The sequence below is a fragment of the Tiliqua scincoides genome, chromosome 1, assembly GCF_035046505.1.
Source record: "Tiliqua scincoides isolate rTilSci1 chromosome 1, rTilSci1.hap2, whole genome shotgun sequence".
NCBI classification, from domain to species: Eukaryota; Metazoa; Chordata; class Lepidosauria; order Squamata; family Scincidae; genus Tiliqua; species Tiliqua scincoides.
Window position 1 is genome coordinate 17,539,672 of NC_089821.1, and position 22,002 is coordinate 17,561,673.

Genomic DNA, 22,002 nt, shown 5'->3' on the forward strand with positions numbered 1-22,002 from the left:
AGGACAAACTGAACCTGTACAAAAGGGATGTTCTCCACTGGAATCAAATAGACTGCTTGCCCTTAAGGTCAAAAAGCTTGCAGAGAATCTTTTAATTCTCTGGGGAAGCTGACAGAAGCTGGACAGCATCTGGTTCAGATCACACTGTCCGTAAGGGTTGAAGGTGTACAAATCTCTAGAGCAGGGGTCTCCAATCCCCAGCCTGGGGGCCAGATGTGGCCCGCAGCAAGCCTCTTTCCGGCCCTCGGCCAGCCTCCTGTCCCCTGAAAGCCTCTGGTCCTTTCAACTGAACATGACCAGAGCTGTGCTCTGATTGCATCTGGAGGGTGTTCTGAGGGCCGGAGAGGCTAAGTGAATAAGCCCACTCATTCATTTATTCATTCATCTAAGTTCCATCTTTCTTTCTTTCTTTCTTTCTTTCTTTCTTTCTTTCTTTCTTTCTTTCTTTCATTAATTAATTAATTAATTAATTAATTAATTAAATGTTATATTTAAATTTTTTAATTATATTATAAAATGTTATATTTAAATTTTTAATTAATTAATTAATTAACTAATTAACTAATTAAATGTTATATTTAAATTTTTTTCTGGCCCTCAGCACTGCGCCAGATACTTCATGTGGCCCTGTGACCAAAACGTTTGGAGACCCCCTGTTCTATAGCATCCAGAAGGATGCAGTTTTTGGAAATGGGCATATGACAGGACAGCCAGTCAAAGAATGAACCTTGCTGAAGGGGAATAAGCATTGCTTCTGCAAAGGTGTGCGCAAATAATTGTGCCATTACTCAGATTTAAAAGTTCTGTAACTCTTCCATGCTCATCGGAAATGGATAGGTTTTGTGCAAAGTTACAGAAAATTGCTAAGGCAAAAATGGGACAGCATTAAGGTTGCTTATTGTTAGTCTCTTTAGTGGATAACTGAATTTTTTCATGTTGCTTTCTGTCTTGAATCACTTGACCAATGAATAACAGTAACTATTTAAATGGTTGTCCAAGCCTATTGGGTGCTAGCAGAACAGTTCCCTTTGCAACTTTTGGGCATACTCACTAACCCTTCAACTGTCTGATCTGTGTCGTGTGCTGCTACTCAGTTCCTCTTGATTCTAAACCATGACTTTTGGGGAGCATTGGTAGGAAGAAGTAATATTGCCAACCCACCAAAATTGGGCTGGAATCTCCAGGAATAAGTCTCCAGGTGACTGTTAAAAATAATTATGGAATTTAACAGAACCTTCTTGACTTTGGGACATTAGCATGTTGGATTCTGGGAGAATATCTCCAGGAACAGCTTCTATCAGAGTTGATAGCTCTAGTGCTGAAGGTGGCTTACATGTGCATAGGTTGCATGCATGTGAACTCAGAATGCAGCTTGGTGCTGCTCACATGGTGCAGAGTGTCTGGATCCTGTTGTTGGAAGTGAGTTCTTGATGAATAGCTGGAGTCCTTGATGAATAACTGATCAGCTTGTGGGAGGAGCCACTTCTCTTAGCTTGGAGGGGTTCACTTGAGTTCATTCTGGGCCATTGCTCTTACGAGATGCCTGTACAACTGTGAGCAGATGAATGAGCTCACAAACAAGAAGAGTTAAAAGGAATAATTGAGTTTGATGTGGGAGTTGCGTAGGAAGTATTTGGGGGAGTCCAGAAATTGCTGCTGGTGTGTCTGTAGCTTCAAGCAACATGGCCATACAGAAGTGTAAAAGTGACCTATAGGGTGTGTCTCATATTTTTTCCCTATTCAAGAGGATATGAATTATATCTGTTGCAAGTGCAAGATAGTTTCTTTGTTGAAGAAGATGATCATTGGGCTTGATGCATACCTTTTTAACATTATGATTCATTTAAGAAGATGAAGAGTTCCCCAGCAAGATGGAAGAAACTTTCCAGGAAGGGAAACAGAACGGAAGGTTACTCCTTAGGAGAGTGGGTGACTAAGCTTTCTGAGAGACAAGTCATAATGACACTAGGGAATTTCAACTATTCTGACGTTTGCTGGCAGTCTAACTTGGCAAAGTGCCCAATCCTGTCCAACTTTCCAGTGCTATTAGAGCCATGAAAACAGTGCCTGTGCTGCATCTTGTCTTGGGGAGTGGCTGAAAGGTAGGCTGCCTCAAGAGTAAGAGAAAATTTGCTCCCTTACCCTGGAGCTGCATTTCGGCTGCATCAATGCTTGAAAGTTATATAGGATTGGCCCTAAGAGTAGGAGATCCAGTAAGTTCTTGAATTGCTGACAACTTATTTATTTTGAGAAAGTAGAGGAAGGAGCAAGGGGGGTCAACCATCCTGGACTTTACTTACAAGGATGAGTTTATCAGTTAAATGAAAGTGGCTGCGATTTTGGTGAAAGGAATTTTTTTATCTTGGAATTTTTGATTTATCAAGGTAAAAGAAAACTAAGAGTAACTCGATATATAACTTGAGTTTCAGGAAAGCTGATTTTAATTGACTGAGAGGACAATTATCCATGAGAAAATAGTCTAATAGGATGGGATATCCAATCCAAATCAATAATCTTTATCGGCATACATTGGGACATTTTGGAAAACACGATAGTAAAGACACAATCACAGACTGTTCCTTAACTGTGCAGTTGTTGTTTTGGGATTTTATTTGAAATATACCCTGCCTTTTTCCTCCTCCTAGGAAGGCACTCACAGCAGCAACCAACATATTGTACTAAAGTGGTATGATGTATGATGTAAAATAGTAAAAAGAAAACTCAACACAATAGGTAATCAGTTCAGAAAGCAGACAGGGCCTTCACCAATTTTGGCAGCACTTGCATAGATGTGTAGAATATGTGCTACCCTAACTATAGTGGTGCTATACAAGCAAATTCTGTGAATCTGACTGGGATGCTCTTTTTTAGGCTGTCTGACTGCTGGTTAGCTTATTCATCATGTTATAGGTACTTGGGAAACCCCTTTTCTATAGCAAAGACTGTTGTCGTCAGTCTTCCAGACCACCATTATTGGTGTCTTCCCTTGTAGAGATGTGATTTTCTTCCTTATCCTCACTACTAGTTTACTGAACTGAAATTCAATACTATTTTAAATGCTTGCTTGGTTTCAGTGTGTTGCTTGGTGGTTTTTTTACAGCACCGTTGGTTCAGGTATGACATTGTTTAGGACTAGTAAACACTGCACTTCTGACTTAGTGCGACAGTGGTGTTTTATATTGTAACAGTATCAGTGGTCTTTCTGGTGGCTTTCACCAGTGGAACACTGACATCTTTTGTAAATATGCACACACCGGGGCTTAATTGAGATTCAGGAAACCATAAATAATACACAGTTGTCTGGTAGTGGAAGTTCTCAAATGACGAAACTAGAAACTTGCACAAATCTATAATAAGGCTGCCTGCGCAAGCTTGTAAGTATAATGTTAAAAATAGGGGAACTAATAAAACCTGCTTCAAACCTATCAAAATCAGTAAGTTCGCCAGAGGTAGGAGGGCCATTAAATGATGTAACATTCAAAGAAAGATAAACTGATTTTGATTTGCTCCTTTTTTCTTGATTTGTGTTTTCAGGAAAATGTGGTGGATAATTTCGTCTGCTATAAAAGTGGTTCTCTTCCCAGAGGCTGATTTTGCTCCCCCATTTTGCTCATTTTACTTTTCACTGTGAGACATTTTTATCTAGGGAAGGTTTTAAGTTGCCACTTGGGGAGATCTATTCTGTACACATTTGCTGCTGGATTATTCTCATTTCTGTTCTATTTTTATTATATTATTTATGTACCACTTTTCAACAGGAGTAGTTCCCAAAGCTGTTTACATAGTAAAATAAATCAATAGATGGTTCTCTGTCCCCAAATTGCTCACAATCTTTTTAAAATTACTTTGCAGTGATTTTTTGATAAAGTGTTTTGGGTGTTAATTTTATAATGGAAAGATATTTTAGGAATGTTTTGGTAATTGCTTGTAGTTTGTACTTTCTGGGCACCACTTGAAGTGATGAAGGTTGAGGGTCCTGGGCATCTTCTCAAAGTGACCACTAGTGAGTGGGCAAGGCCTATCAAAGCATCATGTTTGGTGCAGCCTGTTTCAAGATGGGCACCTGTGGGGGAAAACCAGCATCCCAGGCTTGATTAGGCACAGTGACTGCAGCTAACTGACTACACTATTTGATTCTGTCAACCACAACATGCAATTCTAGATTTGAAGCATTAAGCAACCAAGAGATGGCACAGACTGCTAGCCCAATACCCAGCTATTGGGGCAATGTTAACCCAAGAATTCAAACCTGTAGTAGACCTGTTAACAAAAGACCTTACCACTTGGCGGGGAAAACTAGAAGTTACTGATAACTGTTGGAATTTATTGACAGGACTTCCACTTCTGTCCCTTAGACTTCTAGTCTCTGCAGAAATGAATGGTCAACATTATCACTTGGAAGCACTCTGTCATGCTGAATTGAGTTTGTATAGCCTGTTATACCAGGTTGCTCATGGCATTGAGACAGCAAAGACAACCACAGGTGTGTAACTGCAGGAAAAACTCAAGCTAAGTCCAGCCAAATTGGACTAGAACTTTTTTCGAGTCCACTCTGTACCATCAATGATGACAAAGGAATACTTTGCCACCACTGCCTTGGTTGGTGGTAGCCATTGAATTTTTTCAGTATGGTGCGACTTCTCAGCATGATCTTGAGGAATAATCTGAAGTTCTTTACTGTAACTTCTGTTAGTCATTTTAAAGACAATAAAACCAGGGGAGGGGAGAGATACCACTAACTGGAAGTGTTTCTCCAAAGCATCCATGAGGCATTCTGATCTCCTGGATGCTTTGGAGAGGCACCTCCAGTTGTTGGCATGCCCCTCCCTTGATTTAATTATCTGTGGAATTCAGTATCTGCAAGGGGTCTAGGAACGATCGCCTCAGGGATACTGAGGGCCCACTGTTTCTTAATTCAAAAGGGAATGTGTAGACGAAAAGCAGATTGCTTACTGTATCTAGTGTTCTTTGGTTATCTGCGTAGTTGCACAATCCTCATTTCCTCATAAGTTTTTTTGCTGATACCCTTTGCAATGGTTGTGAAGGAGTTGAGTAAGAAGCCCCACCCATTAAGGTATGTCCACTGAATTCCTTAAGGATAGCTGATATGAGCAAAAGTTTTCTGGCCAGAGCTCTAAAATGTCCCCTTAGCTGGCTAGGTACAGCTACCATATTAAGTCTCAGTCAGGTTAAGCAACCTATTTTTTGAACTTAATTTTTCTTCTTTCAAACAGATATAGCCTTATTTCTCTCATGCAGATTATGAGTAGCAAATTATAACTTACTCATAATAGCCATAGTTGGCACTCTTAATTGCTAATAGCTTATATTTTATTCAGTTGCTTGTCTTAAATCATGTACTGTAGATTGTTTTTCCAGGACTGCTGGGTATATCTTCTCCCAGTCTTAGTGCAGTGCTAGCAAGTCCCAGACTTGCAGATGTAGTGCAACAAGTGTATAAATGGCTAATGGTGGAGAGTGTATGTAATGAGGAGTGAATGTGTCAAGGTAGGCAAAACCTGTTTACCTAGTCTCCCTTTTTCCAGTGATGAAATACTCATGTCCCTTTCTTAAAAAAAAAAAAAGACAAATCTTGTAAACAAGGTGGGCATAGCTTCACAGCAGGAAGGTTGCCTTGTGCTGTTTCTGGAAAGAGTTTGAGTACCTCAGTAGCAGAGCTGGAAAGGGCTTTTGACTTAGGGTGGAGGAGGAGGAGAAAGTTAACCATTCCACTGTCATTTTTAACTTTTCTGATACTTGTAGTGTGCTGTCATAACCCTTTCTAGGTGCCTTCATTCTAAGCTAAACAAACCAAATCCTGTGTTATCTCAGTTTAACAAAATAGCTTTCTGTTGCTGTAAATCATCAGGTGTTCTCAAGCGTTGTGTCCTGAATTCTCATTATTTACTTTAAATAGGAAAATTCCATATCACTGGTTGGATTCTGTGATCAGTGTTTCAACAGTTGCCTTTTATTCTGTTTGCAGGTAGCTTCTTTTTCTATTCAGCCTTTAAAAAGTGAAGCTTATCTAGACAATTCTTGTTTTGTGCCAAATATTTGTTATTCTCATGGCTGTAGGAAGATGGCTAAAACAACTATATTTACTTGTGTGTTAACAGTACACATTTTCTGTGTAGAGCACTAAAAAAGCTATTCAGATTCTTTCTGTAAACCATCTAAATCTAGTTGTGTCGCATAGATTGTTTCAGCATAAACGTAGGAGATGGTCTGCTTTCACCCAGTTCTGCTGAGTTCTGTGGATTAACTCTATATGGTAACAGTGCGTTTTGTGTCCCGTTTCATTGGAGTAATCATAATTCACACTAGTTGTAAAACACACCCCATCCCACCCTACCCAAATTACTTCTTGTGGTTAAACTTCATTCACTAGAATGTTCTTATTAACATACAACTCATGTGCTGTGCTGCTTGGGAGGGAGGTGATAAGACCATTTAAATATTTGTATTTTTTATTTGAACTAACACACATTGCAAAGAAAGTAAAGAGGGAAAAAATGCATTGGTATCAAGTTTGTAAATACCAATTTATAATACTTCCTATTCATACTATTCATATACTATTCCTATACTTCCTATTCATGAAATACTATAGCACAAATACATAAACAAGTTATATGGATCAATATTATTTGATCCATATAATATTATTATTATTATTATTGGATTGGTTAACAAACAAAATTCTGTTCTTAAACATTAGTCTGTGTCCATAACGTCTTTCACTTGCCCATAATATGCTTTGCTAACAGTCCTGTCCCAAATTTGCTTATACCAGTCCAATAAAGTAGATGTCTGACATGTTCTCCAGCAAATGGAAATATACATTATAGTAAAAACCAATAAATAAGAGACTGACTCTATCAGCTGTGAGTACCAAGTCCTCAACAAGCCCAAATAATTTATTCTTTGGATTATACAAAATTGTAGACCTGGATCTTGGTATGTTCCGTCAGCTTCTTGTTGGACCAGTCTCTCTTTGTGAGTCTAGAAAACGTGGTAGCTGCTTTACCGATGCGCTTGTTTAGCTCGGTATCGAGAGAAAGAGTGTCGGAGATCGTTGAGCCAAGGTACACAAAGTCATGGACAACCTCCAGTTCATGCGCAGAGATTGTAATGCAATGAGTCCACATCCTGAACCATGACCTGTGTTTTCTTCAGGCTGATTGTCAGCCCAAAATCTTGGCAGGCCTTGCTAAAACGATCCATGAGCTGCTGGAGATCTTTGGCAGAGTGGGTAGTGAAGTCACGCAGACATTTCAGCTGAACTTTGGACTTTGCTCTCAATGTGGAGAGGTTGAAGAGCTTTCCATCTGATCTGGTCCAGAGATAGATGCCTTCTGTTGCAGTTCCAAAGGCATGCTTCAGCAGGACAGCGAAGAAGATCCCAAACAAGGTTGGTGCAAGAACACAGCCCTGCTTCACGCCGCTTCGGATGTCAAAGGGGTGTGATGTGGAGCCATCGAAGACAACAGTGCCCTTCATGTCCTTGTGGAAGGATCTGATGATGCTGAGGAGCCTGGGTGGACATCCAATCTTGGGGAGAATCTTGAAGAGGCCGTCCCTGCTGACCAGGTTGAAAGCCTTTGTGAGATCTATGAAGGCTATAAAGAGTGGCTGTCGTTGTTCCCTGCATTTCTCCTGCAGTTGTCTAAGGGAGAATACCGTATCAGTGGTGGACCTGTTGGCTCGGAATCCACACTGTGATTCTGGATAAATGTTCTCTGCAAGTACCTGGAGCCTCTTTAGTGCAACTTGGGCAAACAACTTTCCTACAATGCTAAGGAGAGAGATGCCACGGTAGTTGTTGCAGTCACCCGTCGCCTTTGTTCTTGTACAGCGTGATGATGTTTGCATCCCTCATGTCTTGAGGTACTCCACCTTCTCTCCAGCAGAGACAGAGGATTTCATGCAGCTCAGTGACAATGATCTCTTTGCAGCACTTTAGGACTTCAGCAGGGATGCTGTCTTTTCCAGGTGCCTTGCCAAAGGCAAGGGAGTCCAGGGCCATGTGAAGTTCTTCTAGGGTTGGTTCACTGTTAGGCTCCTCCAGCACAGGCAGGCACTCAATGTTGTTCAGCGCTTCTTCAGTGACTACATTTTCTCTGGAATATAGCTCAGAGTAGTGCTGCACCCAGTGTTCCATCTGCTGCGCCCGATCCTGGATGACCTCACCTGTGGCAGACTTCAGAGGGGCAATTTTCTTCTGCGTTGGACCTAGGACCTGCTTGATACCGTCATACATCCCCTTGATGTTGAGTACCCTTGAGCCCTGAGTACACTTCTGTTGATGTTGAGTCCCCTTGATCCCTGAGTACACTTCTGTACTGCAGCGAGTCATGGACTCTTCGCTCACAAATGGAGAGGAAACTGAACGCTTTCCACATGTGCTGCCTCCGACGCATTCTCGGCATCATGTGGCAGGACAAAGTTCCAAACAACGCAGTCCTGGAACGTGCTGAAATCCCTAGCATGTATGCACTGCTGAAACAGAGATGCCTGCGTTGGCTCGGTCATGTTGTGAGAATGGATGATGGCCGGATCCCAAAGGATCTCTATGGTGAACTCGTGCAAGGAAAGCGCCCTACAGGTAGACCACAGCTGCGATACAAGGACATCTGCAAGAGGGATCTGAAGGCCTTAGGAGTGGACCTCAACAAGTGGGAAACCCTGGCCTCTGAGCGGCCCGCTTGGAGGCAGGCTGTGCAGCACGGCCTTTCCTGGTTTGAAGAGACACTTGGCCAACAGACTGAGGCTAAGAGGCAAAGAAGGAAGGCCCATAGCCAGGGAGACAGACCAGGGACAGACCGCACTTGCTCCCAGTGTGGAAGGGATTGTCACTCCCGAATTGGCCTTTTCAGCCACACTAGACGCTGTTTGAGAACCACCATTCAGAGCGCGATACCATAGTCTTTTGAGACTGAAGGTTGCCAACATATCATACAAAATTGCATATCTTGTTGTATGTATGGTAAGACATATGTTTAGGCCAAAATTATTTGATATGCATAATGTTCACTAACATTTGGACACCTCCAGCATTGATTAGTACAGTTTTAATATGAGCCAAGCTTACCGGGGTTAGATACAAACAAAATTATAACTTCCATAAGTAGAGGAGTTTTTCTGGTGAGTAAGATAGGATTTCAGCTGAAGGGCCCAATCCTATCCAACATTCCAGTGCTTGTGCAGCTGCAATTCAGCTCCAAGGAAACCAGTATTCTCTTACCTTGAGGAGGTCTCCATGACTGGCTCCTTACCACAGAATGCAGCACATGCCCCATTAGCACAGTTGCATCAGCACTGGAAAGTTGGACAGGTTTGGGCCCAAAGTCTTACTGAAAACAATAGGCTTACTTCTGAGTAGAACAGCACAATTTTCAAACTCCTGTATTCAGAAGGGATGCAAAAGCTAACTTTTTGGATAAGTTCCCCCATAATCATTCTTCACTTTCAGCTGGTTTACTAAAGTTTCTGACCATTTGTTTATAACAGCGTTGCTTGTAACTACTGTATATACTCAGGTATAAGTCAAAAATTATGCCTTAAAATTGACCCTAAAATCTAGGTCAGCTTATAAGGTCATTCTGTAAGGCCTCTTTAGCTTCTAAGAATAGCTGCCTTGTGATTGGGGATGGGAGATTAGGCTGAGTAGCCGGACACGTGGGGGAAAAGGAGCTATTTTACCTTTTTCTGAAGCACCACAGTTGTAGATTCACAGAGCTAGTATCTAAAAAGGAAGAAAGGTGAAGGAGCTAATGGGAGATATAGTCTTTGAGAGGGCTGCTGTGATGGAAGTACAGGGGAGCCACCGTAACCACAGTTTAACTTAACGGTGGATATGGTCCCGTCACACCTTCCAGAGAGTCTTCTGAGCCCCGCAGAGGCCATCCATGAATGTCTGCTGGCCTCAGTATGACTGTTATGGCTAAAAAATGTCATCGTTTTACAAAATATCGGAGGTGACATTTGTATACCTTTTAAAGGCATAAAAATGTCAATTCTGGTTTTACAAAAAAAAAACCCGGAAGTGATTTTTTTTTTTACCTCAACAGCCATTCTGCATCCCACAGAGGCTGCAGGCAGACACATGGGGCTCAGAAGAAAGAAAAAAATTCTTCTGGTGTCTGTGAATTAATGTATTCTGGAATAGAACCCCCACAGATACAGGGGCATGACTGTAGTGTACTGTACACAAAACCTATGACTCCCATAACCTCCTTCACCTTCCTCTTTGGAGAATAGCTGCTTCAGAACAATTACCAGTAATTAGTTTATTAGAATCTGACCTTGAGTTAAATCATTTACCATACCTAATCAAAGACTTTCATAAACCCCTAAGTTTTACCTTTGACTTATCTAGTGGTCTCATCAAATTCCATGATTTTTGGCTTAAAACTTGCCCTCAAATTATCCACGAATAAATGCAGTACATACGTTCCTACTCCTGGACAAACTTATGGAATGGAACTAGTTTGTATCATGGGGATTTAGTGTATTTGTTTGCACCCCGTTTGTATGAGGCAGATAAATAGATTTAAGCTAACTTTTACTTGATGAGGGTAAGTGGAAGGATGAAAGCTTACATTCTGATTTTAGTTGTTGGGTGTCTCAAACTATTGTATTATATCCAGAGTTCATGGAATGTGGCAGGCAGACAAATTACACTGACTTTTGTAATGACTAACAACTCCATTTTTGGAGCAGCTATACACACGAAGAGTCTCAAATCATTATGAATGCTATAGCTCACTAAAGGATCTTTTTGAATGAGCAGTAAAAAAAAATCCTGTGATGTCTGAAAACTGTTCTCTGTAAAGTGTGGTCATGGAGCTGTAGTAATTGGCTATGTTTGATGTTATTTTGCAGTGCAAATGCCAAGGACCTTAGCCTAAACCTTGTTGGAAGGAAGGGAGGATAGCAGAATAATAAGCAAAAGCACCCCTTATGGTAAGGATATCCCATGTTAGTTGTGATCAGTAAAGCATATGCAGGAGCAGAAGCCTGGTTTAAGGCTTCATAAGAAATACTTTACTCACAGTTCATAGCTGTATACATGCATTCTCTGTTTTTGGAGGCCGTACTACTTTGGAGCGGAAAACCCCGCTGCTGTTCCCTTTGTGTGGATGTCTGGTGAGGATAGCCTGGCAGGCATGGTGCCCTGGCGGAGCACATTCTTCCCCTTCAGTGTCTGGAGAGGAAAAAAATGTGAGAAGGAAGAGAGGAAGGAGATAATATTAAGCACCACATCTCCTGCAAGAATGTAGGATAGGTATATGGTCTTGGGTGACTGAGCCCTATAGGCAGCATTACATCCAAATTCCAACAAATGTTGGAGCAGTTTGCTCTTTTCTAAATCAAGGTTATTCCTTGTAGGAAGAAAATCTGAAACAACCCTGAGACTTGAGGCATCAGTACTGCAGAAAGTTGTTGAGTATATGTCGAGGAAGGAGCAGCTTCTTATCTGTTGCTGCCTGCGGAATGCAGCCTCAGAGACTCAGCCCACACGATAAACAGCACTTCAGACATAAATCCTTCATTATTTCAGTCTGTATTTACAAGGTAAAGGAAAATAACAGCAGCATAGCAAAGAAACATAGAGACAGCACAACGTGCTACATACATGACCTCCAGCCTCCCCTGCCTTCCCACACATGAGGGCTCTTGCAGTCCTTTTAAAGAACTGTGCGTGAATTAGGAAGAGTGGTATCTCCTCCTCCTGGTGCTATCTCAACACCTGTTACAATTAGTGAGCTCTCTTTTCACCTGATTCTTGGTGCCTCAGCATTTTATACAGCTTAGGCCCTACCTTATCCAGGCCAAATTTCCCCAGGTTGTTTTCTAACCCTGACAGTATATTGTGGTTATTCTAGTCTCTTGGATTTTCACTGGTGAATTCAGCCAAAATAGCATAGTGTTGTCAATACTTTGTCTTAAATCCAAAGTCGTCCCCCCCAAAAAAAATATTTCCTCAGTGTGTGAACCAGTTGGTGCACAATTGGCAGTGGTCTAGTGGTTCAAGTCTGATTAATGTCTACTGAGTTTGTGAATTGTATTCTCTTTGTGTAACCATTACTTTTATCATGGTGCATATCATGCATATATTTTGCACCATTAATTGGTGCAAAAGTGCTAGTTCAAACATACATGCTGCCTAAACCTATGCCTAGCATTATCTGAGCTGTCTAACCTATAGAGGTTAGAACCTGAGATTTCAACCATAGTAAGAGACAAAATAGGTTGTGAAGCAAGTATGATCCATTTAGCTTTTCTCCTTGACTGTTTCTAAGGGAAAATTGCCAAGCTAAGTAGATATCAACCTATGTAATCGTGTCATGCTAGTTTTTTGTGGGATTTATAATTATTTTGTAGTGTTTGAACTATCATAAGCTCAGTGAATTGCAATTTTCAGAACAAGCACAAGACTAGTCAGTGTTGCTTTAATTCCACAGTAATCATATTGCTGTGCAATGGGATATTGTCTCATCTACAATAGCCTGTGAAGGAGGAGGAACTGGTTTTAGAGTCTTGTTGGGTAATTGGCTTGTCAATAGCTGGCATTATATTGGCTTAAAGAAGAAACAGTATTGCATTTAACAATAGAATTTGACTCTTGCAGAGAAGATTCTTCATTGTGATAGCCTTCATTGCAATTAATGGAAAATTGCAAAATGGCTTGTTGAATAATATACTTCAACCATGTCTCTGAAGACAGTTTTGGAAGGCTAGTGTTTGAAGTTTAGGGCAGGCTTTCTCAAATTGTGGATCAAAACCTGATTGTTGATGGATCACAAAGCTTTAGCTGATCGCTGTGAAAGCAAATGCATGGAGCCCTATGGAAAGTGAAGCTGAGCCATATCAAGCATTTACTTGTGAGTAGGCAAACTTGCCTTAGTCCATTGGAAAGGGCCTTCTGAGAAGAATCCAACATCAGAATGGTCCCAATTCAGTGAACAGAGTCCCCAAAAAACACCTGAGAAGCAGTTCCTTCCTTCCAAGCTGACAAATGTATTGAACCCTATGGAAAGCGAAACTAAGCTACACATTCGTGTTCACTTGCAAGTATGCAAATGCCTTGGCTTGTGGTCAGGTCAGGCACAGAGGAATGCAAGGCCACCAGAATGGTCCCGATCTGATGAAAGTGGAACTCAACAAATGCTCCAGAAGGCAGCCCCCCAATAAAAAAGAATAAAACAGAGGCTTGAGCTGGTAAGGTGACTTCTTCTTTTTAGACTTGTAAAGCTAGATGGGTCCTAATAGTGATATGGTTTATAAGAACTTAAATTGAACTGGACACTAGGCAGAGCTGAAAATCTTAATTTTTTGTGGGGGGAGGGTTATCGCGGGCAGGCTACAGAGAAAATTCGCTTGGTGGAACAGGACTGACTTCCCCTTATTTACTCGTTTTACTTTATAATTTTAATTTGCTTGATTATATCACTTCTGGCCATGAAATTGCAAGGCAAGGCACCTGGAAAAGACAGCATCCCTGCTGAAGTCCTAAAGTGCTGCAAAGAGATCATCATCACTGAGCTGCATGAAATCCTTTGTCTCTGCTGGAGAGAAGGTGGAGTACCTCAAGACATGAGGGATGCAAACATCATCACGCTGTACAAGAACAAAGGCGACAGGGGTGACTGCAACAACTACCGTGGCATCTCTCTCCTTAGCGTTGTAGGAAAGTTGTTTGCCCGAGTTGCACTAAAGAGGCTCCAGGTACTTGCAGAGAGAGTTTATCCAGAATCACAGTGTGGATTCCGAGCCAACAGGTCCACCACTGATACGGTATTCTCCCTTAGACAACTGCAGGAGAAATGCAGGGAACGACAGCCACTCTTTATAGCCTTCATAGATCTCACGAAGGCTTTCGACCTGGTCAGCAGGGATGGCCTCTTCAAGATTCTCCCCAAGATTGGATGTCCACCCAGGCTCCTCAGCATCATCAGATCCTTCCACAAGGACATGAAGGGCACTGTTGTCCTCGATGGCTCCACATCAGACCCCTTTGACATCCGAAGCGGCGTGAAGCAGGGCTGTGTTCTTGCACCAACCTTGTTTGGGATCTTCTTCGCTGTCCTGCTGAAGCAGGCCTTTGGAACTACAACAGAAGGCATCTATCTCCGGACCAGATCAGATGGAAAGCTCTTCAACCTCTCCAGACTGAGAGCAAAGTTCAAAGTCCAGCTGAAATGTCTGCGTGACTTCCTCTTTGCCGACGATGCAGCTATCACTACCCACTCTGCCAAAGATCTCCAGCAGCTCATGGATCGTTTTAGCAAGGCCTGCCAAGATTTTGGACTGACAATCAGCCTGAAGAAAACACAGGTCATGGTTCAGGATGTGGACTCACCTCCCTGCATTACAATCTCTGCGCATGAACTGGAGGTTGTCCATGACTTTGTGTACCTTGGCTCAACGATCTCCGACACTCTTTCTCTCGATACCGAGCTAAACAAACGCATCGGTAAAGCAGCTACCACGTTTTCCAGACTCACAAAGAGAGTCTGGTCCAACAAGAAGCTGACGGAACATACCAAGATCCAGGTCTACAGAGCTTTCGTCCTGAGTACACTTCTGTACTGCAGCGAGTCATGGACTCTTCACTCACAACAGGAGAGGAAACTGAATGCTTTCCACATGCGCTGCCTCCGACGTATTCTCGGCATCACCTGGCAGGACAAAGTTCCAAACAACACAGTCCTGGAACGTGCTGGAATCCCTAGGACCATGGACTCTTCACTCACAACAGGAGAGGTAACTGAATGCTTTCCACATGCGCTGCCTCCGACGTATTCTCGGCATCACCTGGCAGGACAAAGTTCCAAACAACACAGTCCTGGAACGTGCTGGAATCCCTAGCATGTATGCACTACTGAAACAGAGACGCCTGCGTTGGCTCGGTCATGTCGTGAGAATGGATGATGGCCGGATCCCAAAGGATCTCCTCTATGGAGAACTCGTGCAAGGAAAGCGCCCTACAGGTAGACCACAGCTGCGATACAAGGACATCTGCAAGAGGGATCTGAAGGCCTTAGGGATAGACCTCAACAAGTGGGAAACCCTGGCCTCTGAGCGGCCCGCTTGGAGGCAGGCTGTGCAGCATGGCCTTTCCCAGTTTGAAGAGACACTTGGCCAACAGTCTGAGGCAAAGAAGGAAGGCCCTTAGCCAGGGAGACAGGCCAGGGACAGACTGCACTTGCTCCCAGTGTGGAAGGGATTGTCACTCCGGAATCGGCCTTTTCAGCCACACTAGACGCTGTTCCAGAACCACCTTTCAGAGCGCGATACCATAGTCTTTTGAGACTGAAGGTTGCCAACTATTTGATTATATCACTTCCGGCCATGAAATTGCAAAGCTTCTGGTGGGTCCTGGGCAGATTGTCATTCTAAAAAGTGGGTCCTAGTGCTAAAAGTTTTAGAACCACTGGTCTAGGCAATAAAAAAGGCAGAACTTCATCCTTTGGGGGTTCGTTGTTCTGTGTTGCATTATAGGAATCTTTTGCATTTTCTTAGGAGACCTAATGAATGGCAGGGTACTGTCATGGGTACTGAACATAGATTTTATGTAGTAGTTGGGTATAATGATGTGAAACTCTCTCCCAGAGCCTGCCATGATGCTTTCTTAATACCCCTCTTGAAAACTCACCTTTCCCATGAAGCCTATGGCACAATGAAGTTCCTATAGTTACCTTGCAGATAAGCCTCTAGGTACACGTGCATGAAACAATTGCATATTCTTGTCCTGTTTCCCTGCCTCTACTCTTCCCCGTACCCCCTCATCCTTGGTGTCATCTTAATTTTTAGACTGTTAGCCTTTCGGGACATGGATTGTTCTCTTGTTTGTCAGTTTATTGATAATGCTAGCTAAATAATAAAAATGGGTGAGACTCTGACACTTCAGCTAGAAGTTCTCAATTCACACAAGTTGGTCTTCAACAAATGGAAATCTGAATGTGCAGAAGAAAATGCTCATCCAGCTGAAGGTCTCCTTTGATTTCTTTACATCACTTCTTGTTGCCAAATGGATATAACTTTTTAAACTGCAAAGCAGCTTTTCTGTCAGAGTGGCTATGGTTGCAGGCCACCTGTGCTTTTTTCCCCTTCTTTGGATTTTGGTTCTCCTTTATAATATAAGGTGAGTTGTGTTTAACTTAATTCCAAACATGGAGTTACTCGTTTGCAACTCGTACTTGGTTGCAGTTGAGTAAGAACTGATATGTTAGATAAACTCTAGTGAATTTTTTTTTGAACAATGAATATGAAGTGCACCTAAAGTGCTCTGTGATCTTCCCTTGTATTGGAGTTTTGTCTCTTGCTATGTCTACCTCCCCACGCCTCCTCTGCTGGAGCATTCAGTTTTTGTTCAACAGGAATAATGTATGCAGAGGTACCTTTCACCATCATTTGAAATTAGTGAAGGTTAGTGTATCATTATTTCAAGCCCAAAGCAATGAACAAATAGGTTAGTCACTTCTGTTTATAGGTGCTATGTACAGTGAAAAAATTATCTATGTTCAGAAGAGTTAGTGGCATCCACTTATCTTAATCTGATTTATTTTTTCTTCACTCATCCTCAGTATCTGGGACATGTAGAAGTGGATGAATCAAGAGGAATGCATATATGTGAAGATGCTGTGAAGAGACTGAAGGCTGTATGTATACTCTTCAAAATACTGTTATATCAAGATATTTCTGGTTTCAGGCTTTGTGTTTGGGATTTTGTAATGGAGCACGGTGTTTATGGGGGAAAAGCATTGTTTATAGTTATTGAGGCATGCCACAGTAGGTTGGATAAGGAATTGAAGCTGTGGCTCCTGTTGGTGGTAACACTGCTGTAACTTCAAAAAGTGCTTTAACAGTACTGAAATTGCTTATTACTTTTGCCCAAATAAGAATTTTTTTCTCTGAAGTATGCTACGTATCCCTCCTTAAACAAATTACTTGCCTTTTTCTTAAGCAGGTTACCCTTTGGGGTTGTCATCCTTCCATAATGAAACATAGACTTAGGACTGTGCACTCTGTATTGATCCAATGAGGCTTTCTAATTGCTAGCAGATACTGGCTTTGCAGATGACAATATCTTGTGCTTCAGTTTTTGCTCTTGATTTCTGCTCTGCTCTACTGAATGGGGATGGGAAGAAGAAAGGGATTAACTCGTGAAAATTCTTAAGAACCAGATTCCTCATTTTTGAAGTGGGGAAAAAGTGTGTGCCATATAGACCAGCTAACTTCTGAGATGCTTTTTATAATTTCTAGTAATTCTGGTGGAGTTTTTCAGTGCCAGTAGTGGCAAATACAAAATGCTCTTAAGCCAAGTGACATAAAATTATTAAAGACTACAGACTTTTCTTTCAGTCCTTTCATGTACACAAGGATTTCTAACTTAAACCTTTCCTCTCACACAACAGGATTAGAGATGGGCTTCTCTTTATTTTCTGAATAAAAGCTAGTGCTCTGATTAAAGTCATTTCCAATTTATTGATTTGTCTTGACTGTTTTACAAGAGATAAAAGCTGTTCTCCACCAATGTCGTCTTGGAAATTGGAGCATTTGATGGCAAGAACCCCCTCAAATTATTGGTGTACTTCATTACTTTTGCCAATAACTTTGCAAATTTGGTTTTGTGCATCTAGACTAAAGTATAAAGATGGGGCCATCAAGCTGTGTTTGCTGCTTGCTGTTCTGAAGCCCATAAATGTACTGTGTTTGAGATAAAGCAGACTACGTTCTGTTTCATTTTTCTGGAATCGAGATAAGAATAGATCTTTTCACTTTTTCAACTCCCTTGTTACATCCATGACATAAATATAAAATGGACGGGTGCTATTTCCAATAGAAATATAAAACAGTTTCACTTTAAACAAACCTGGCCCAGCTTGTTAAATGTTGGTTGTGTGGAAATTACCAAGCTGCAAACCCTTTTCTGTCCCTTTTAGCACAAGATAGTTTTCAGATACCTTTTCTGCTGAACATGGCTAAAATACTTGAAATCTTTCTCTAAAGTCCAAACAAAACTCTGGTACAACCTCCAGCTGTACTACTGTTTTACAATGTAGACTTTCCTCAGGTCATCTGTCTAAGGCTTATTGATATTGACACACAAGGCAGTTTCTTCAGGAATTTTTATTGATGCGTTATGCTTCACTTGGACTGGAATGTGAGCACTCATCTAAGGGAATTCAGATGTCACAAACATCTAACAGTGGAGTTCATTCATTGGTTTGCTGTTTTGCCTCAATCTGTAAAAGTCTTTCTTTCTTTCTTAGCCTAATATAATACTCAGGAACAGCTTTGTAGGGTCAGCTATGTCTCCTCCAATACAGTACGATAGGGTTTTCTCAGAACGTATTTTCTCAAAACAAGCCATGTCACTTAGAAGTAGCTGAGTTTAAATGTATCTATTTAGTTGTCAAAACAGACCATCTTGTGTATAGTAAACTGTTAAATGGCTGAACCTTGTGTTTTCTGTACTACCATAGAAGCTCTTCACTAGTGCCATTTTCTACTAAGTGTCATCTTTGACCCTGCTGCATATTTCAGATTTGAATAATTACACCAAAAATATTCTGCAAAAATTAGAACAATCAGCATTTTTTCCCTTTGGGGGGCACTCCATATTTAGGTCCATATCAAGGCAAATGTATTTTTAAGCTCCTTGAAGGAGGAGTGGGTGGAAACTGTTTATATACCCATTTGTTGCCACCTACTGCCTGAATTTAGCAACTGTTGTTAGTCTTACTTCTAATGATGCTTTGAATAGCATGAACTGGCATTTTAGAATAGCTGCAAGATACTGATCAGCTGAAGGGGAGAAAACATGCCTGCTTGGAAATGGCACTCATCCAGCATTAATTCTTGTGTTGTGCTTAAATACTTAAACTTGGGCAGATAATAGCTTTTGTGGTACATGTTACTATCTTTGGGAATGAAGAGCATGCCAGAGTCACAAGTGTAAAGAACAACATTGACTTAACTTTAGAGGATCATGGCATATCTTGAGCCATACCCAGACTGAATAAGGAACTTAAATTGCAGGAGAGAGGCTGCTAATTGAAGAGAAGATTCTGAATTTCTAACTGACAGAAAGCAAACAGCTATGGCACTGTAACAGCATTGCCAAGTATAAAACTAAACAGCTTGCCTGCAGGTTAAAAGTTGCAGGGCACTAAAATCAAACTTTCAAGTTCAGATCCTTTTGGAAGATGTTCCCAGTTTTGAGCTCAGAATATGTTTGAAGAAACTCCCTTATGTGTCTGGAATACTCAGGCATACAACATCTGGTCAGTGAGAAACCTGATCATGCTGTAGGGTTCTGATCAAGTGCCATCACCTCCAAAATTTAAAATGAATTAAAATTTCATGGAGTTGGCAATGCCTATTTTGGTGCATTATTTCATAAGTTTTTAGGTTTTTAAAATGCAATTCTCCTCTTGGTAGTCTCATACTGGCCAGTTGGTAAATTATGTTGGAAGCTGTCTGTCTGTTGTATTGTCTCTTTCCTTTCTAATTTGGTTTAAATTGTCTTCAGTGTTAGTGTCTTAACGTGTCATATTTTTTATTTGCAAATATGATACATTTGTTAATATGTGTTCTTGTTTTAGCAGGTAAAAGAAACGTAACTTAATTGTGTTAAAATAACTTAATGTTTCTCAAAATTAACTCCCATAGCTACTCTAAAATCCATTTTGCATGCTCTCTACCATTAATGCTTTTTCTGGAACATCTAAATTTTCCCACATAACACCAGCTTCTGAAAGTAAAACTAATGACAGTCTCCTAAACAAGGTGGCTTCTTATGTACCTCCTGAGCTTTGGCAAATCTTCTAAAAGCTGATTATCATAATTTTATTGCTTAACTTGGCAGTGGCAGCAGCTAGTATTTTCTTCATAAACAGCCTTGTGATTAATTAGGTCTTTGGCAAATATTAATTGTCCCAGTTTATATTCTGTAGATATAGTCAGATCTTAGAAACACATTTGCTGCTTTGCTTTCTCAAATTTATTATAGAATTCTGTTTTCAAATTGCCAATCTAAAATATGCATTCTTATATCATTTTTACCAAGCTGTACAGTGCCACCATATTATGATGCTGGAATAAGCTATCTTTGGAGGGGAGATTTAAATATTTAAGTGTAATATCTGGTCAGATTCTTATTTCTTAGATATTTCACCACATATGCTACATGCTGCACATAATTGAGAGACGACAGAGAAAAGGGGCATAATGACAGTAAAAACCAACTGTTGATTCTAAATTGAGAAATCCATAGATATGTGACAGATGTAAGGCCATGTTCGTGAAAGCTCCTGTGGTTGCCAACATACAGTAATGCTCTTGATGTGCAGCAAATCACATGGATGGGTGACTTCTAAATATTCAAAGATAGTGTTCTTGAGAGTCTTGTTACAATGTGAATAAAATGGTTCGCTCCATGTGGTGAGCCAGTGCATATGATTGCCTTGTTGCATGGTGATAGCCATCATAGGAACAATTTTAAGTGGTTTTTTGCCCCTGTATTTTGTGAAGATTGTCAGGATAATCATTTCTGTTTCTCCTGAAATGAAAAACAAATTACATGAAATATTTTAACCTGCCACATTTTAATATCCATTGAAACAAACATGATCCCAGTTCCTGTTGACCTGTGCATGTCAAATATACTATGTATTCATTGTACAGATTTGACTATGGATATGGACTTCCTTTGCACACTTTATACAAGATAATAGTGAGAATTTTAAATTGCTGCAGACTGTTTCCTTGTCAGTTACTGAATTGGTTTTTGTGGAGCATAAAGGCAATTTAAGAAAGCATATCTTGTGAACTTTCACACAATCTAACATGCACTGTCTTAGTGAAAGAATCTAAGTTCTAAAACAAATGAAACATTGATGGAAAGATTATCTAAAATTTTCTACTAAACTGCCTTTAAAAAATAGACTTGCAAGATCAGTGATCTTGAAGTGTGTATATTAGCTTAACCACCCTTTTGCTTAAATGTTTTTGAGAACTGAATAAAATACATTCCTAAATTATTTGCTTTATGTTTGAGTATGTTCGTTACATCTCCAATTTGTGGAATGTCTTGAGATGGGCCTAATGTGTAAATATCAAGCCCTTATCACCCAGTTTGGAAAAGTCTCCTTGCCTGCTGCCAAGTTTTTGTAACTCTACTAAAAGCTGAGAGGAGAAACAAAATGAAGCAAACATTTTTGCATGAAATTGGGCCTGATTATTCTTTTCCTCTTTCCACCAATTTCAGAACTATAGCCTGTCCTTCTAATAAAAGCCCATGTAATGCCTTTTATTTGCATTTTCATGGGATTTTCCACAGCTGCCTTTCACATCCTCTGTGGACAACTCTAAACATTTCCTTACCTTCCTTTCAATCCCCATTTCTTGTGTGTATATGTTGGTTTGAAACCTTGGGACATTTTAGCTACCTACAGTAATAGCGTTCGACTTGTCCCCCCTGTTCCTCCAGGAAAGGAAGTTCTTCAAAGGCTTCTTTGGAAAAGTAAGTTTAATGCCTCATTGTGTTTGCGTTATAAGGAGTTACATCCCTGGTATAGCACTGGCGAATGAGTGTTTCCCAAGTTGCCCTTCAAAAATCATCCCAGAGTATCAGCTTGGCACCAATTGGGCTGTAATAGAAAGGGTGCACAGTTTGATGTTCTTGATTAAAAAAATAAGTCATAGCAAACAAATGGTGTACTTAGTGCCTAAGACTGCTGATTATAGTTCAATAAGGGAAGAGTTCTGCTGTTGCTAGTGTTCATTTATTTTATGATTTTTTTCCCTTGCCATTGGATGACTTGTGCCTTCAAGGCATCTCTCATACAAATGTACATACAAGAATAAAAGACCAAGAACAAAAAACCAAACTAAGATAAAATGAAACTCATAAACAGCTAGAACAATTCTGTAAGAACAGTTCTGCATTATGTTTCATCAAATACCTGGAGGAACATAATAGATGGA

The 22,002-nt window shown here is 40.7% G+C and overlaps 1 protein-coding gene across 4 annotated transcripts in view; it reads left to right on the plus strand.

Moving 5' to 3' along the window:
• The window catches only part of NUMB (NUMB endocytic adaptor protein), a 98,116-nt gene that overhangs the window by 58,467 nt on the left and 17,647 nt on the right, over positions 1 to 22,002 (plus strand). For 3 of the 4 annotated variants that reach the window (XM_066631475.1, XM_066631472.1, XM_066631473.1), the window contains exons 3-4: positions 16,596 to 16,670; positions 21,506 to 21,538. In XM_066631475.1, the coding sequence (XP_066487572.1) occupies positions 16,596 to 16,670; positions 21,506 to 21,538 (108 nt within the window). The remainder of the gene's footprint in view (positions 1 to 16,595; positions 16,671 to 21,505; positions 21,539 to 22,002) is intronic. The other variant, XM_066631474.1, reaches the window with a different exon arrangement.